General features: G+C 38.9%; 1 protein-coding gene across 2 annotated transcripts in view; it reads right to left on the minus strand.

Annotated features, from left to right (window-relative positions):
- Positions 1–19,740, minus strand: part of AGPS (alkylglycerone phosphate synthase) — a 142,551-nt gene that overhangs the window by 11,725 nt on the left and 111,086 nt on the right. Inside the window, exons 15-19 of one of the 2 annotated variants that reach the window (XM_067549183.1) lie at positions 17,765–17,834; positions 12,961–13,022; positions 10,635–10,724; positions 2,006–2,105; positions 1,372–1,429 (exon numbers count right to left, since the gene is read on the minus strand). In XM_067549183.1, coding sequence (XP_067405284.1) covers positions 1,372–1,429; positions 2,006–2,105; positions 10,635–10,724; positions 12,961–13,022; positions 17,765–17,834 — 380 coding nt within the window. The remainder of the gene's footprint in view (positions 1–1,371; positions 1,430–2,005; positions 2,106–10,634; positions 10,725–12,960; positions 13,023–17,764; positions 17,835–19,740) is intronic. The other variant, XR_010919851.1, reaches the window with a different exon arrangement.

Below are 19,740 nucleotides of genomic sequence, written 5' to 3' on the forward strand. Positions count from 1 at the left end.
CGCTCCATGGGGATAGTGTATATGCAGTCTGGTCAGCATTAAGAGCTGTGAGAGGCTCAGGCATGCTCAGCGAGGATGGAATCTTTGGAGACTTTAGCAGCTAAAATCAAAGAAGTCTCTACTAAGTATCTGCATACTGTGTGATTTCTAAAGCTTGTAACTTGGACAAATTTGGGAGGCATTCATGGGGATGGCAAAAGGCACATCTCTGACACAAAGGACAACCCCCTGCCAAGTTTCAAGTCCCTGTACCAAAGAATGGGGGCATTAGAGAATTTCTTTAAAAAAAAAAAAAAAAAAAAAAAAAAAAAAAATTCTGGTGACCTTTTCAACATTGGCAAAAATTATTTTTCCTCTACCCTCGTTCTTAAGTGTCTTAACCATTTGGTTAAAAAAACCCAACCTTCAGCTCTAGGCAGACCCCAGCCTGGAAAATTTCAACCCAAATGGTTAAAGTTGGTGAACTTATAAGCGATTGAAAACAGGGCCTCTTAGGTTGGGAAATAATAATAGTGAGCACTATCAGCTCCACCAATTGTAAGTAGAATGCCAAACAAAATTAAATGTTTGAAACAGTTTAAGTGCTCTTTATATATATATATATATATATATATATATATATATATATATATATATATATATAAAGTCTTGTTAATCAGAAGAAACATTTCTATAAAGATACAAGTTCAGCAGGTTTTAACATCTTCCTATACTTAGAAATATAAATTACAACTTCAGCCTGCAACATAAGGCTCATTTTCTTCCTGTTACAACATACTAAATACCCAAAGAAAATATTTTCTACACTATAATCATAGCAGTTCTAAGCCATAAAAAGTAAGTTGCCACCAACACCATAAACAAATATTCTAGTGGGATTTAGGATTTAACAGCATTCTCCTAGTCAACAAAATAAAGAGGTTTTGTAATTGGTTTACTCTTAAAGAAAAACCGTTCTTAAATAATGCTACTACTTTATTCTGAGATTCTATGTACCTGAATCTAAAATTCTTTACAGATGCTTAATCAGCATAAGCCATTTATGAAAATATGGGCCAGTCAAATATGCATGTTATTCTCAACCATTCAGTAGATTTTTTATCAAGTGTTCTGGATCCCCAAGAATGTACTGCATGGAAAATGTAAGATTTGTAGCATCATAGTCCAGCAGCAAGACAGCCAAGACCAATTGGGAACTCATATACAGGAGCAGGGGAGGGCCTACAAGGGTCTCAGAAGGATTTTGGGGATTAATTTCAAGCAAATGTTTCTGAAACATTCTTCCAAGTTTAAGAAAACAATGCAGAAAATATTTTGTATGGTTTTATAACAAAGTAATAGATAATAAACATTCAGAACTAGAAACAATACCTCCATGGTGATGTGACAGACTTCCTCCATTGGCAAGGATTTCCTCTCTAGCAGCTGTCTATATTGGGGAAAACATTAAAAATGTTCACTGAACGCAAAATTTGGTGCATGGTAAGGTACTTACAAGTACTATATACTAAATATTAATATACAGTACACATAAGAGTGTCTTTTCCTGATTAAACTTAATCCACTTTTCCCCCAATCAGAAAAAGGCACTTCTATTTCAGAAGAAGAATATCCACATGGGGGTTTATACCAAAATAGCTATTGTGGAATTATTTATTTGACATATTCTGGAATAGCTGTAATAGTGATAAATAGCTATATTTTGATAAATTTCCAAGTCTAGACAAGATTTTAAAGTTTTTGTATTATTGTCTACAGCTCAGCAACCAGAATGCAATTTTACTGTTAGAAGAGGCAGGTATATTGTCTGGTAGTTCAGAATAGGAATACTATGTGGGAAGAAAACTCCAAGGCTAGGAGAAGGTGCCCTGCAAACAGTGCTAAATAAGCTCATGGTGCCTCCCGGGGTGACCTGTCAAGTAGCCATAATATATAATGTAAGTCCACTTATTCATATTGGACTTAGTACTTAAGATAAAAACAAAGTTATTCATATTTACTTTACCTCAATTTGTTCATAGACATGAATAGGGTCACTAATTCCCCTGTAGTTAAAGGCAAAATAGAAATAGACACATGCACCTGCGTCGTAAGTCTGTGTCACCCTGTTGAAGAAAAATGTGTTACAAGTAGTACTTCACTATCGTATAAACTACCCAGCATTTAACATTACCTGATTCACAATATTACGCCAGATCTCACTAATTCTTATGTTAATTATTGAACTACCCTTTTTGTCTCAGATTTTTATATTTCAATTTTGAAGAATCTGGATCTATAAAACAACAACCTTTGCCACCTCTACCAAACAGATGGATGAGAAGGCATGAGGGAAAAGGTTTCACTGTACAGTTTTAACCATTATTTCTAATTACAGTCAATCTTCCCTTATGCTTTAATATCAAATCACCAAAAATTTCTACTGAGAAATAAAGCCTTTACAATGCTTAATTCTAGCATTTTCACAGCAATTCTTATATAACAAGAATAAGAGTTATTAGATTCCTTGTTGGTGATAGCATTATGGTGGTACACAAGCATCAAATACCACATGACTATTTTTGCTTATAAGCAGAATGCAGTGAGACCTGAAGACACCAATAAAAATATATGTAGCTAGAAACGAGTTTGTAGCTTGAAGAGTTCCATTTCATTTCCTTTTCTTCACTACAGGTAACTCTATATGCATCAGATAGCAAGTAAAAGTCATCTAGTGACCTGAGGGTTTGTGCACTTAAGAAAAAAATAGTAAGTGGACTCTGCTAGATCCAAAATGGACACCATCCAGAGAAAAAGCACCTACTTTCTACAAAATTGAACCAAGGATATCACTAAAAGATCACATTCTTGGTAATGAATGAATGGTCAAGAAAAAAGAAACAATGTAGTTTATGCTATGTCTCCACCTAACTTATGATATTCATCTAACATCCAAGTTAGGAAAGCACTTAATTGACAAGTGTGTCAAAGATCAAGGACATGGCTCTGGTTAAGAAGGATTCAATGTCCTCTAGCCAAGAATCTTTAACTGAAAACAAAAGATGCTTAATTAATAAAATATGTAAGCCAGAAAAAGTTCCAACAAATTACATTATAGCAAGCATGACACTAATGCAGAGGAAATACTTCTTAAACAATAAGACATAAATCAAATCTAATCTAGAACAAATATTTTTCAAGCCAAATGGAAGCAATCTTGGAACAGAAGAGATGGACTATTTAACTGCTTGTTTGTTTTATAACCAGTTCTCAGCCATTTATTTCAAATATTAATTCACGCTCATTTTTAAAGCATTTTGAGGGTGTGTCTACACTTGCGAGTGCACATAGTTACATGTGCGTTGTTGCACTATAACCTCCCTACTGTCCACATCTGAATCCCTGAAGCATGTTCCTGAAGGACGGTCTAGTGTGCAAAAGCTAGTATCCATGAGGAGTATGCACATGCTTCTGCTGTGGCACGGCTCCATACCTGTTATACGGTGTAGTGTGGACGGGGAGCAAACAGCATGTATCAGGTCACAGATATCGATAGCCCTCCAGGACCATTTCCACAATGCGTTGATCCTTTGCTGCCTTACACTTACCTGAAGGTATAAAGATCCCTGACTCCCTGCTGCCAGAGGTACTAGCGACATATGTTGAGCACTTTCAGTTCTCCTTGGAACTGTACTGATTAGCACCAGAGATCATGGAGCATGTTCCAAGAGCTGCCGCTTGGTCTTTAGAGTGCACCTAGGTGCTGAACAATGTGTGTTATGAGTACACTGTCCTCCATGACTTCACAAGTACCAGTAGGAACATTCACCTCTACTGGGAGGTTTCACAGAATCTGGAGGAGACAGGCATTCATCAAACTCTGTGCCAGTGTCAGCAATGCATAAGGACCTTAGGCTCCTGTACCAGAGAGTGAAAGACTCAGACAGCTGCTCGAAAAGCGGACCAAGCACATGCTCTTGCTTCAAGGAGCTTGACCAGTGCTCTCCAGGGCTGCAAGTACTAAGTCTGAATTCAGTGGTGAACACTGCCAGCCACAGTATACAACAGCATATTGATGAGGGGCAGGGCAAAGAGGCAGCAGATACCTCAGAGGAGGTATCCCACTCTCAGCCACTCTGCAGAAGCCTGGAGAAGGGGTGGTGGATGAATCATCCACTCCAGAGGTTTCACAAACACCATGCCACTTCCCTTAGCAGTGGAAAGGCAACTGGCTTGCAGTGTTAATCCAAAAGTTCAGGGAAGAAAATAAATTTGGGGTGCTACTTAGTTTCCCTGTTCCTTTCAGTTCTGTTCGCTGGACATAAGGGCCGGAGTTTCTGGTAATGCAGAGGGTTGGGAGGCATTCGTAGTTCTCTGTTCCTCTTTGGTGGAAGGTCTGTCTGCTTTAGAAGAGCTTAGTCAATTTCCTTTTGAATTGCCACACAGCCCTGTAAGCAAATTTGTTGTGTAGCAGAAATTCATGAAGATTCTTTTAATGGCAGGGCAAATATGGTTGGTCCATCTTCATAGCTCATCAAACCCTTCCACTCAGCAATATGTAGCAGGGTCACCATTAGCAGAAACGTCTTTCTGGTATAGGTAGCTCAGTGTCCTCCACAGTGCTGGAAAGCCACTTCTCTTTTCTGTTCCAGTCCCTACAAAACTGCTATGTTCTCCAAATGATGGCCAGCCTTTAAAGAAGAAAAAGGTGACTGGTAATGTTACCTCTGAAGGAACCAAACCATACCCCAAGTGGTCCCTTGAGGCACTGCACACATTAAAATATTTTAATAAAAGTAATGCAGGTATCTTACCATTTTTATCCTCAGCTCCTTCCTTGTGGGCAGCAAAAGTAGTCTGAAGGAAGGAGCCTAAGTATCCCCAGGATGCTAAACAGTATCAATATTGGAGCCTTTGGCAGCATAGTTACATTACGCTTGGGAATTTCTTAGATTTCTTCAAAGAAGAAATGAAATATAATGCCAGCCTTGAGTTTGACTTGGCAGGACATTCTGATACTGACAAGGAACCCATTCAGCCAGGAGGGCAGGAGTGACACCACAGAGACAGCAGAGGAAGATGCTGAAAGACTCTGGAGGACCTGCTTGTTGGCACAGACAGAAGGAGTCAAGAGGAGTTGGACTTCCTTAGGGCAAGAGAGGACTGGGCTCTTAAGCAGGATGAGCCATTTCTGCATATGGACAGACAACACAAGCAATGGAAGTGTGCACAGAGGGAATGGGATCATGAATTCCCTAGTCCACCTGGTGGCAGAATGCTTTTGGAGCCTGCCTTAGCTATTTCTCTCCCAAAACAAACAGTACCTCCTCCTCCCACTTCTCCTCTTCCTCCAGCTGCTTCCCAGGTTGCTTCTGAGGCCATGACTCCCTTCCACTCCTCACTGCCGAGAAGGAGTATATTCAATACCAGGCAGAACACATGCTCTGCCAGCACCCGCAACCACTTCCAGGGGAACTCCCCCAGAGCATGGAGGAGGGAGAAGAGCCGTATCCTGTCCTTGTAGCCCATCCTGTGCTCAACCCCTAAACTCCATGCAGAAGATATCTCGTTTGTCCCCCTTCACAATAATCTGCAGCCATTCTCCGTCAGGGTGAGGGGGAGACGTTTCCACAGTTATTAATGTTTACCCACTGTGCTGGGAATTTTTTTGTTCATTTGTTCCTGTTTATAAAAAAAGTGTTAGATCTATCTTCAATATATGTATATAAAGTTACTGTTCACTTCACTTGTGTGTGCACCTTGTTTTCTGAGTATGATCAGTGTAATACTTCCCAGAAGTTTGGGATGGAGCAGTAAAAGTATGGTGCCATGGAAATGCAAACAATTTCATCCGTCCCATAAACCCGTTCCTCCCCTGCCTATGAATTTCCTGGGTTTTTTTTAAAAGGGGTTCTTTACAATGAAGTAACTGTTGCTGTCCAATGAAAAACAGGAGAATTTAAATTATTAACAAAGACATTTCAGTTAACTATCAATACAGAGAAAGGAAACAAAAGTAAAACAACACAGAAGATATCTGACGCTGAGGGTGCTTTTACAAACCCTACCTTCCCACCTCACTCAACCATTACCACCAGCAGCCATGGGAGTACTCATGCATAGCACTTGATAAGTGCTGTGAGCAACACTGCCAGAAAACATCATGTGGAAGGAATGTGTAAATTCCCTCGCAAAATCTTACAGAACTTAAAGTTATTCTTAAAAAATAAATTAAACAATGCTTAATTGGCATTGAGTTACCTGTACAGGCTTGGGCAAGCAGTTTTGTCCTGTGCCCACTTGCTGTGGAAGTATCCCCTCTTAACCCCACATAAGCTATACAAAGCACAGCACACCACTATAATTTGAATTGCACTGGCCACACTGGCATCCAGACAGGTCCAGAGGCATCACCAATGGGCTTTCAGACACCTAAAGGAGCACTCCACCAGACTGAGTTCCACCAGCTACAGAATGATGTAGTTGAATTCCTTTTTTCTTGGGCTGGCAATGTTGGGGTAAGCTTTCACAAGCCATGGTAGGCAAGAACATGCGTGGTCCCCCAAAATAAACATCAATGAACACTGTACATAGTCATGTCATTTTGGGAGAATAAAGTCCTTTCTTCTCCCCAAAGTACAAACCCAACCTTCTGAGCACCCTGGCATCGTGAACCAACCCCTATGGTCCACTAAGCCTTGAAGAACCAGTGATTGGTAACCTTTGCAGTTTATATATTCACTGTCCCCTTTTGGTGAGCAAAGTATAGGAATGTGTGGTCAGCTGATGGCCTCTGTATAGTTCAGAAAAGCCATCCTGAAATTATAGTAGAATTTCAGAGGGACTTTGGTTATATGCAAACCACCTGTTGGTAGATCTCAGTATTGATAGCCTCACAATCTGTACAACCACCGCTCCAACAGTTGAATTTCCATCCCTGAACGGGTTTGCAACTGACTGGCAGGTGTTGGGTGTTGCCAGCTTCCGAAAGGCAATAGCCACCCACTTCTGTACCAGTGCGGGTTTCTGAAAATGTGTTGTCTGGCATCAGAAGGTTGGTGCAAACTCTTTGCACAACTCGAAGGTCCGCTTCTTTATTCTAAAGTTCTGCAGCCATTGGTTGTCATCCAGGTTTCCAAGAACATGAAGACCCAACCATTCCATGCTGGTTTTCCAGGACCAGAAGCAGCAGTCCACCGTGGGCATACTATTGTGGTTCTGACATTCAAAACACCTATTCCATGGGACCCAAGTGGATTTTCATTCTCCTTCTGGATCAGCCATTTTCACCATCTGAAATGTCTCTGGACCAGTTCCATTCAGTATCTGGTATGGCACTGTGTGAACATTTGTCCAGCAAGCAATAGCAAAAGCAGATCATCATCATTATGGACATGCTCCATGTATCCAATGCAGTTTGGCAGAAGGAAAAGGGGACAGGGAGCTGCCATCATCAAATGTGTGAAGGCAGTGTACAGTTCCTGCAATGTGCAGCAAGATCATTTCTAGTGTGTCTCTTGTGATGCACAGGATTCTGGAATACTGCTCCTGAAATGTTAGCGCTAATGTAATGTACCAAAAAGGTTCAGTGTGGACAAAGGAATACGCCAGTGCACATCATATATCCTTGTCCAGCACAGGATATGTGGACACTCAGTGCAGGTACGGGGTACACACTCTAGCAGTTTGTGGACAAATAACTGTGTACACTCGCAAGTGTCCACATAAACTAAGAGTGTTTAAGGTTGGACAAAAAAGGTCATGGCCTCAGCCCCAAGAAGATCATAATCTAAACTCAACAATACAATTAAGAGTGCATTAATGACCAGGATTAGAAGGTCCAAGTGGCTCAGATGTACAACTAAGCTTCTCTGATGGGTTACTGCTTTAGAAACTTTGTTACAGACTGTATTACAGAAGGATCTGAATAAAGAGATTCTGAATGGTATCCTAGGAGAGGCATATTGCTCCAAGCATTAGGGCAGAATTGGAGAAGTAGGGAAAAGATGATACAATGAACAAAGCTTGGAGGAATGTTTGGCCAGACCAGGAAGAAGTGAAAAAGATGTAGATGGGAACTGAGTTATGCACACCAACAAAGCTTTTATCTATTTAGGTTATTATGCCAGGCTTTTCACCTTGGTTTAATCTGACCACCCTTGAATACCAAGCAAGGGAAGTCAGTAAAAGGATTTGAGTATGAGACTGAAAGAAGCTCAACAGACGTAGACGAATACGATTTCAGCATCACAACTCTGGATGGACTTTAGGATAATAAAGTACATTGTAAACTTATAATACCATATAGGACCAGTTATGAACAGAATCATAACTGAGGATCTTTGTTAATATTGAGCCATCAGATGTAGAGCAGCTTTGTTTGTTTGGTTAAAAAAAGTAAAGCCAGAGGGGACAGATTAAACCAATTAAGATGTAGTTAGAATATCCAAAACAAACAATGTTATAGAGGGGAAACTGTGTTAGTCTGTATACAGCAAAAACAACAAGAGTCCTGTAGCACCTTAAAGACTAACACATTTCTGCGGGCATAAGTTTTCGTGGGCTGCAACCCACTTCATTGCATCAGATGCATGGGTTGCAGCCCATGAAAGCTTATGCCCGCAGAAATGTGTTAGTCTTTAAGGTGCTACAGGACTCCTGTAATACAAGCAATGATTATTACTACTGTTTACAAATCATATACCAAATTAACAAGGATGCACTGGGACCAGAAAATGTGAAAAGCGTAGGGTTAAAGCATAAAGTTTGTTTTCATGTGGAACAGACAACACTACTAGGTCTCATTATCTTAGGAAAAGTCTAGAACGCAAGTCAGAAGTGGGATAATGCCATTTTCTACTAAATTAACTGATAAATGTGATATTTTGCTACCAGTTGTTCAGATTCCAGCTATTATTCAAGTTAACTTGGTCAATCTTTTCCATACTTTTTAAAAAATGTAAGACCTATTGTGTTAACCACATTGCCTTCAGTTTCACAGTAAGTGAAATGGCCACAAGAAATGTATAAGTTTTTGAGTCTTCAGCACAGGAGCTAAATCAAATTCAAGGAGTAGTGAAGAACCCCCACAAATCCTCTTGGCACTTCCTGGTTTGCTGAAGATTTTGCATGATGCATTGTGCGACATCAACAACATAGGTTACAATGACATTTCTGGTATCACAGAACAACCAACTCTGCAATATTTTCAGCAAAAATGGGAAATGATAAGATTACTGTACAGATTTCCCCCTCATATTTAACTTGTATCTGCATTAACTACCCACCACAACCAGGCTACTGAGGCATTAAGCACAACCTGTGCTAAACTCAATTTTCCATTTCAGCTTTTCAGTTCATACCTATGAAAAGATGCAAAGACAATTAACTAATTTCCCAACTTCTTTTGACAATTCAGTGTTTTCCCAAAAGCCATCATGTCTCATGAACACTGGGTCCATCCCATGATTGATGGGATGTAGCTAACATATTATCTAGTTACTGAAATTAGGGCTGCATGAAAAAGGTATGAACACAGATTCCTGTATGTGTAATTCACAAGGTGCAAAAGAGGGACTATATAAAAAAACAGAGAAACAATCTTGCTTTTTAAACATCTATTTACATGGTAAATACAGTAGGCTGTCTGAACAGAAAAAATTTACAGAAAAATCTCCTGTGCTAACAGGTCAGCAGAATCAACATTAGTACCTCTGGGAATCCTACTGAAGACAATACTCCCACAGACTAACCCATTTTAATTAGGTCTCTTGAAAGATTAAGGAAAGTGGTTGAAAGAACAGGTCTGACCACAGGAGCATTGCATTCCTTTGTCATATTCCATAGAGAATTAACAGTTATGAATTGTCCATGGGAAGTAAAGAGTGATAGTTAAGCAAGTGCTTGGTCGATAGGGCTATCAGAGTGCTACAGAACATAGCCTTTTATTTCTATCCCCTTGATATTCTCAGGTTATTAGCATTTTAGAGAAGATAGAACACTAACAGTTAGTTATAACTGACTTGCATATAATGCAGTCTATGCTTCATGTTAGCAGTACCACTTGCACTTTATGAACTTTAAAAATATAATCTGCCTTATGTCACTTCATTAAAACCAGTTGAGACAAAAGATTTAATAGAATAGTTCAAATTAACATTTTCCCTTAGGAAATTTTTTTTTCAGTTTAAATACTTTTTGCTTGCTATAATTCTGAATTTTAAATTAAATGAACAAGAAATTAATTTGTATTTTTTCTGACTGACACTATTTAAGTTCATTTCTTGCAAGTAGTCAAAAATTTTGTCCTGCCTTCTACTCATTCTCCATGTCAATCAATCCTATGACTTTTAGAGAGTTAAAGGGCTAAAATCTGTCTTGCTATACTTGGCTGCCTAGTGTATATATGGAAAATAAACATCAGAAGACTAACCAAGTGCCACTATAAATTCCAAGTGATTACTCAAATGTCTTTACTACTGTTCACATGAATAAGCTAGAGAGCAAGAACTGCTCTTGGCTAAGCTAGTAAGACTAAGCTCTGATAATTAACTATTTTGTATGGAAGTGGTAATAATAGAAGTGGTAATAATATGTACTTCAACTGCTAAAAACATTCCAGAATTATGAAAACTGACAGTCGATGTGTCTCTCACCTGCAGGTGGAAAACGGAGCAAACTGAACACCTTTTTCTTTGCATTCTCTTACTATTCTTTCCTTTACATTCCTGCAGAGATCTAGAACCCTGTAACAGAATATACATTTAAAAAAAATTAAATTAAAAAAAAATTTCTATGCAGCATTCCATATATTAATTTGTCTTCAAGTAACAATATTCCTTGTTTTTACTAAATTTATGCCTTTAGTTTAAAGTTCACATACAACTACAACAATCTTTTCTCAAAAGATTAGTCCAAAACAAGACATTTTTATAAACACAGTTTCGGTATGGTTTCATTTTAATAAAGCGCATAAGAAAAATAATGCCCATCAGACCTCTACAAAAAAAAAAATAGTGCCATTGCTGTTCTGGGCATCTAATGGATGACAAGTTTATAATTTTGATCGTACACGCTAGCTCCTGAGACTCAATTTGAAAGTTGTTTTTTTTTTAAACACTTCTTTAAACTTCTTTAATCACTCCAGTTAGCATTTTTCTAGTCCTGTGTGGGAGAGCCTATTTAACGATATCATATGTTTAATTTAGAAATTTTATACAACACTGTATTTGGAAAAAAAAGTTTGGATTTGGAGGGAGCAGTAGTATATGAAATTAAAATAATTTTGCTCAAATGTTTCCTATCAGTCAATCTACAGTGTAACGCTGGTAGATTCTTTGAAGGAAGGTACAGGTCCTAATGCCAAAACTGGAAATAAGGAGCTAGTTAGCAATTTTTCAGTTAATATTGGCGAGCAGAATGAGTGAAAAATAGGTTTGAATCAACAGATGCAACAACCTGTTCAGTCGGCTCTGCTAAACCCAACTGCAAAGGGGAAAATGAGAAAAGTCTAACTCAGGTGACTGGATACTTTGACCCTAGTTGAAAATTAAATTTCTGTAAGAGAGGTAACTGTAATTTAGTTATTTCTTATTTTAAAATCACCTATGCCACCCACAAATTTCAGAGGAGGAAATTTCAGCCTCTAAAACAAGGACTGCTAAATTCCAGAACCAGGATGCTGGGTTTATTGGGATTCTGAACACATGAAAGTCGTTTCAAATCTCATTTCCTATTAACTCTATAATCATAAGCTATCAGGCGACTAAAACTGATAATCGTCTAACATGTGGGGTAAACAGGGATATTTAAAAAAGAAACTGTACAAAGAATATAAGTCAAATTTTGGAGTTCTCTATTGTGATGTACCTATTTAAATATGTTTAGGCCTTGATTCTCAGTTGTGGCTGAGAGCTAGATGAAGCTTAGAATGAAGAGAGAATAATTCTGGGGGCATTTGCATGGAGCTAGATCTCTGATGTAAATGTAATTTGAATCAGCTGCCCAAGGGGATATCTGGCATCCAAGCATCAGCAGGATCTAAGGATATCCCAGCCACGCTTCCCACTTGGGCAGTAGGGAAGAATGGTCTTCCCTATGCTGGGGAAATCCAGCTACCTAAATTGGCTTCAAGGCAGCACAAATTTGCACCATTGCAGAGGAAGAACTGGTATATAAAAACCTTGGATCACAAGACTGCTCACTATTAAGTAATACAAAATGAAGCCTACTTCCTTCCCCTACTGGCTAGCTCACTTCTCTGCATGCATTTTAAGGCTGGTCTACATTACAGAGTTTTGTTGACAAAAGTCAGCTTTTGTCGACAAAACAGCGGAGGCGTACACATTGAAATGCTCCTCCCACCGATGGAACTCTCCTGCTATGCTGATGTAATAAAACGAGAGGTGTAGGGCTTATGTTGCTGTAGTTAGAGCAATGCAGTGTTAATGTAGACACCACGTTCATCACATCAGCTGCTGGCTGTCATTTTTGTCAATTTCATGGCTCCCAGTGGGCAGCAGGGTGGGAGCAGCCTCACGCAGCTTCCTCTTGCTCCTGGTGAGCAGCAGGGCAGCCCTCTGGGAGCCCGGGAGCCTGCAGGGCAGCTGGGATCCCAGCAGAGAGCTGCCAGCAGAGCTGAGACACCGGACTCTAAGCTCCTCACACTGCCCCTCTCACCCAGTGCCATTTCTAATTCAACAATACCAAAAGGGACTACACTTCTGACCACAGAAGTCACATAGTTGGTGCTTCACAATGGCTCAGAAGTACACAAGCTCACATTAGCATAGCTTGTAGTGTCTTCTTGCTTAAATATATATATATAGCTGTTTATTCTTAACATTTTATGTATACATGTTCAAATTCATAATATCAATGTCTAAAACCAAAGGAAAAAAGCTTTGTAAATTCTCAAAGACAAACTGAACAAATATCCATTACAAGATAACCAAGTTTTTTTTAAAAATACAACTATTTTACCTATCCCAGGGAACAGAAGTCTCAAATGACTCTCCTATTACATAGTAATCCAGGCCCAGGTCCTATTAAAGCACAAAAAGAAAGGAAAGGACCAGTGAATTAGTGTCCTAACATACATCTGTAGTCCTGGGGTTCCAATTTACTGTAGCCAGCTGCTAGACTAAGAATCATTGTGTTGTATGATTCTTACATAGAAGACAGATTTGGCAATCTCCATTATCAGATTAACATGTCTCAAAAATCAAAGAATGTAACTGGGACCAAAACGAAGGTTTAAATATTAGGAACAATGCTGAAAGGGACTGGTAGTGGGATGCAGAGATTTTCATTTTTAGGCAAATGGTACAAATCTGACCCCAACTGGTAGTTATCAAACATTGTTACCACTAATGGGTGTTTAGTGATCTGTGTTAAACAAGCTAGTAAACTTGTTCCTCTTCCTTAGTTGACAAATATTTATATCACAAAAACAACCACCACCACTGTTAACAAAAGCACACTTCTTTTCCATCTCAACACGAACCTGAAATACAACAAAAAATTATATGCTAAGTAAAAAGATAGGTTTTTTTTGTAGTGTTTGGAGAGTAAAATAAAGAAGTCTGAGATAAAACCACCATTGCAAACAAACAAGAAACCATTCACAGTAATCAACTTGATGGCAAAATAACTGAGAAACAGGTAAAATACATGAGTTCTTCAGATCAGATGCACTATACAATTTTGAACAGCCTGCATCTGCGACTTGGGTAGACCACAAGATGTAAAGAAAAAATGTGACTAGAGTATAAATTCATAACAAAAACCACCAATACAGAGCACTCTCTTAAGGAATACAAAAATAAATCTGAATCAAGATTTAATGGAAGAAATATGATTTTATTCACTACCCTCTTTTTTTGCCCAAGACAAGAAAGTTAGCAACAAAGTGCATGTAATGATAAAGCTAAGTGATGTTACCATATAATCAAACTAACAGTTGGACAACAACTGGTAAGGAAACACCATTCATTGTTAGACTCAAATCAATAAAGGTATATAGAGAGAAATCAAATGGGCTAACTCCAAGAGAGAAGGGCATAGAAGAGAAATGGCCAAAATAAATAAATAAATAAAATTCAGAAATACTAGGGGAGTTAAGAAAAAGGGAAACAATGCCTAGGAAACAAATAGTTGGAAAGACTTATAGGTCATGCTTTAACGTGTGGTCTGGTCTACTAAGTCCAAAACTAAACACAAAAACAAAAAACCCCCAAAAATAAGACAACCCCCAAACCACCAGTTAGTGAAAAGAAATAGTTAACTTCAGAAATTAAATTTAAAGAGTGGGATCAGAACTGAAAGTGATTGAAAGTATTACTGGAGAGATATACAGAAAGTCAAAAGAAATATTCTAAAATTAGGTCTTTGAAAAAGGAAAGTAGTTTAGAAGCAAAAACATACAGATAAAGAAGTGGGGAAGTCAGAGAAGCAGCCCAATTGTGACAATTCTAAAAGCTTCAAACTGTGTACCACCACAAATAGATATTCACAATAGCTGTCCTATGAAGATTAAGAGTTGATATTGACTGGACAATAATATGAGACGGAGGCTGATTAAGTGTCATTATTCACTACATTATAAAAACAGAAGAAAGGACAAATGAAAGGATGAACTAAAATACTGATAAAGTAAAAGTGGGCTAAATTCATGTTGATGCAAGTATGTATTAATTATTTGATATAAAGATTGCACATTATATATGCAACCTACACCAACATATAAAGGTGCTCATTCTTGCAGAAGGCTTACCATAAAGATTATGGGATACAATATTACGAATGGGAAACAGTGTTGCATAGTACAAGTATGTTTGCAATTGTGAAACCATGGCATCACAATGTAGAGGAAAACCTCAACTTTTGAGGCAGGTTTCTGGAAATGTGAGAGTAACTATTTATTACCGAAATGCTTACATGCAATTTACTAGCCATTTTGTGAGGAAGGCTCAGAGACTGCTTGTAATTGTGAAAGGGAAATTTAATAAAGAAACACACATATCTGAAACTTAAATTTTTTAAAGGGTTGAATCGTATTTTAGGCATTTCTACTAGAACCATGGCTGAGTATTTGAACACCAGCGATACCTAGTATTTTGTCCAGCTGTATACCTCCATACATATGCACACATCTCAGTAACAGTAGCAGCTATACATGTGTATCCAAGGCCAGATATTGACATATCATATTGAATTATTGGCAGTGTAAATAGAAAACAATAGAAAACTATAAATTAAGTATCTTAATCTTTAAAGATGGGTATATCTTGTCTAAGGTATAATGTCTAAGGAGTTTCTCTTGTGGCTTACAAGAAGTTCCCTGCACTGTCACATGAAAACACTGATTCCCAGTTTTGTTTCCATGTTCAGAGTCCTATTGAAGCTAAAACAACGAGAGTCCTGTAGCACTTTTAGCACTTTTAGCAATTAACAAATTTAATTTCTGCAGGCATAAGCTTTCGTGGGCTGCAACCCACTTTGTCAGATGCAAGAAACAGAAATCAGATAGGGGGTATATATATATACACATCCAAGGGTAAGGAACAACAATGGGGAGGGTAGGTGTTAGCAAAGTCCGTTCAGTAGATGAGTCCTATTCACAACCTCTGATTAGAAGGTGAGAATGTGTGAACAGTGACAATACTTCTTGCAATGAGAGAACCATTCCAAGTCCCTATTCAGACCCAGTTTGATTGTGTCAAGTTTGCATATGAGTTCCAGCTCTGCAGTTTCTCACTGAAGTCTGTTTTTGAAGTTTTTTTTGTAGAAGTATGGCAACTTTCAAGTCAGCTACAGAGTGTCCTGAGAGATTGAAGTGCTCTCTGATTGGTTTATGGATGTTACCATTTTTTATGTCTGATTTGCGTCCATTTATTCTTTTGCATAGTGACAGTCCGGTTTGGCCAATGAACATGGCAGAGGGGCATTGCTGGCACATGATGGCATATATTATATTTGTAGATGTGCAGGTGAATGAGCTCCTTACAGTGTGGCTGATGTGGTTAGGACCTGTGATGGTATCACTAGAGTCGATGTGTGGGCAGAGCTGGCAACGGAGTTTGTTACAGGGATAGGTTTCTGGGTTAGTATTCTTGTTGTATGGTGTATGGTTGCTGGTGAGTATTTGCTTCAGGTTGGGGGGCTGTCTGTAAGAAAGGATAGGTCTGCCTCCCACGGCTTGAGTGAGTGAGGGATCATCTGCTAGAATGGGTTGTAGATCCTTAATGATGTGTTGTAGAGATTTTAGCTGAGGGCTTTAGGTGATGGCCAGTGGTGATCTGTTTTCTTTTGTTGACAAAAAAGAGTGGAGGTGTATAGACTAAAATGCTTCCCCCTCCGAAGTATCTCCCCTGTCATGCCAACATCATAAAACCACCTAAACGAGAGGTATAGGGCTTATGTCGACTTAGTTAGGGCGACACAGAGTCAATGTAGACACTGTGTCCCTTAACATCAACTGTGGGACTGTCATTCTTGTCAATTTCATGACAAGAAAGCCCCCCTGAAAGCTGGTCTCCACTCCCAGGTGCAAGAAGTCTGGGTGCTTCTCTATCTGCTCCCCGCAGGGAGCCAAAGCAGCCTTGTCATTTCACGGCTTAACTGTGAAATTGACAAGGCTGCCCCAGCTCCTGGTGGGGACAAGAAGCCCTGGGCAGCTTTCCCCTGGGAACAGCGAGAGGGACAGCCCTGGGCAACTCCCCCAGCTCCCAGCAGGGAATGGTGAGGGCGGCAGCCTGTGAGGCTCCGGGCAGGGAGCTGAGAGACCAGACTCTCAGCTCCCCACACTGTCCCCTAGGTTGGTGGAAGTGCTCCTGGTGAGGACGCACTCCCCCGACCCAAGGTGGGTAGACTGGACATCAGGCACCGTGGCTATAAGTCGACCTATGTTAGGTCGACTTATTTTTCTAGTGTAGACAAGGCCTAACTCAAAGTGGCATTGTTAAATGCAAGATGGAAAACAGATTGTTCAGGATAAGTAGTTAATACATTTCAAGGGACCATTCAAGGTGAAGTGGCCCATTAACACCCCTACAATCATAGGTAGGGAAACTGGGGGGAGGGGCAGGAGAGGTAATTAGAGGGTTACAGAATGCTGTAATAAACCATAAATCCAGTGTCTCTTTTTAGGCCATGATTTTTAATGTCTAGTAAAGTTATGAATTTAAGCTCCCAGGCCTGTCTTTTGGACGTGTTGTGTAGGTTTTCTTTGAGGATGAGGACAGAGGTCAGATGAGTGATCACTTTGTGAAAAGCATTCACCCATGGGTGATGTGATGTTTTTGTCTTTTATTATTTTCCTGTGTAAGTTCATTCAAGAGTGTAGTGATTGTCTCGTTTCACTCACATAGATGCTATTGGGGCATTTAGTACACTGGATGAGGTATACCACATTTTGTGATAGGCGTGTATCTAGCATAACTTTGCTAGATACCAAAAAATCATAGATTTTTAACTTATTTAGCAGTGACACACTGAGTTAGTTTCCCAAAAGCTCAAGAAAAGCTCTGTATAAGCTCAAAAGCTTGTCTCTCTCACCAAAAGAAGCTGGTCCAATAAAAGATATTACCTCATCCAACTTGTCTCTCTAAATTTATGTACATGTAGAAAAGGCACAGCCCCTAGAGGGAGTTTTGATGAATTTTTTTCAAGTCTAAAGAAAGTCTGCATAAAAAAATTTAGAAAAAAAAAAATCTTTGCTTCTATATATGTTATATTGGGTATGGAAATAGTCACACCAAGGCAGCAGAGAAAAAGAGTGACCTACCCGAAGGTAAGCGATGACAAATGTCAGCATGTAACCTCTCTGTCCATTATCTTCTCCAGCTGCCAGACCACTGCAATTGATGACAGTTAATTATTAACATGGAACTCAAGTAAACTATTCATAACTTTCCAATAAAAATAATAAAATGCTTTGGGTCAAGCAATTTATATGCAAACAGATCAAAGAGACAACTTCAACTTGAAATGTTTCTAATTTAAACCTTAGTTAAAAGGAGTTTCAGGCCACCACACCTAGCAGAAATCCCCTATTTTTAAAAACAATATTTTATCTCCCTGGTTGTAGAAAGGGCCACACAAAAAAGAGGAACAGATAATAAAGGCTGAATAAACAGTGAAACTTGCTATACATAGTGTTGCTACTTACAAAGTAAACCAATTGGAGGAGGGGGGAAGTATTTCTTAGCAATGTTAGCCATAGACATTACTTGTAAAAACTGAGGTAAAAAAATTCTAACGTGTGTTTTTTTTAAAATGTGACTGAATCCTTTGTAAGAGAGAGTAAACTGCTAGTATTAAAAATGTGCCCACTACAAACTTTTAAATCTATTCCATTTGTAAAACCTGAAATTTCCAATAATTTTGTCTTATTTTAAATTGGATACAGAATATAGGTATTCAAGATGATAGTCTAAGTTTAATATTAAACATTAAATATGTAAACCTAAGACTTTATCAAAAGATATGCATCCTTACTGTACTGTGTGTACAGAGTCTAGAACAATGGGGACCAAACCATCATTGGGGTTTCTGGGTGCCATTACAATACAAGTTACTACTACTACTCTTATGATTCTCAAGACTTCCAGATAAGAAGGCTTTAACCTGGAATTAAGGTGTAATTATTCCAAAATCAAGCATTATAAACCGAGGAAATTCAGAGTTAAGATTATACAAAATAAATGCAAATATGTATGGAAGTGCACAGTTCGGACACTAACGCTGCCCTGTAATAACAACATTCAATAAAACAATTATGATTACTATGTACGACAGACTAGATTAAGCAGTTTTGAAAAGACCGTTTTCCCCCCCTTCATGTCACTTACAGGGCTGTATTAAAGTTGTTGGATGCCCTCAGTGTGCATTTCCACACCTTAATGTGTTTGTCTTTTAAGTTAAGCTTAAACTCTGGATTTTCTGCGTTTTCATAGATTTTTTTAAAGGTCAGAATAGGGTGACCAGATGTCCTGATTTTATGGGGACAATCCTGATATTTGGGGTTATTTCTTACATAGGCACCTATTACTCTTCACCTCCGGCCCAATTTTTCACACTTGCCATCTTGTCACCCTAGAGCAGAAGGACCATCATCTAGTCTGGCCCCAAAATTGTGCTGGTCTAAAGTGTATCTTCCAGAAAGGCCTCTGGTCTTGATTTGAAGGTATCATGAGATTTAGAATCCATTACTGAATTTGGTTGTTCCAATGGTCATTCACCTCACCCTTAAAAATCAGTGCCTTATTCCTAATTGGAATTTGTCTGGCATTAGCTTCCAGCCATTGACTCTGGTTATGCCTTTCTCAGCTATATTAAAGAGCCCAGTGCGTTCTCCCCAGGAAATTAATTATACACTGTAATCTCTCAATCTTGCTGACAGGATAAACAGACTGACCTCTAAATTCTCACTGTAAGGCATTTTCTACAGCCTTCAAATAGTTTTTGTGGTTCTTTTCTGCTCTCATTCCAATATTTCAACATCCGTTTTAAAATGTGGACACCAGAACTAGACACAGTATTCTGGTATCTGTCTCATCAAGGCAATATACAGAGGTAAAAATTACCTCCCTACTCCCCAGATTATACATCCAACAACTGCATTATGGCTGAAAATGCTAGTATTACTCTGGGATCTCTTTTTGAGTTGCTTGTCCACTCTGCCCCAAATCCTTTTCAGAATCACTACCATCCAGGACAGAGTCCCCAATTTTGTAACTATGGCCTGCATACTTTGTTCCT

This window comes from Emydura macquarii, unplaced genomic scaffold (assembly GCF_026122565.2).
Source record: "Emydura macquarii macquarii isolate MOO-44397 ecotype Brisbane River unplaced genomic scaffold, CSIRO-AGI_Emac_v2 contig_1253, whole genome shotgun sequence".
In the NCBI taxonomy this organism is placed as follows: domain Eukaryota; kingdom Metazoa; phylum Chordata; order Testudines; family Chelidae; genus Emydura; species Emydura macquarii.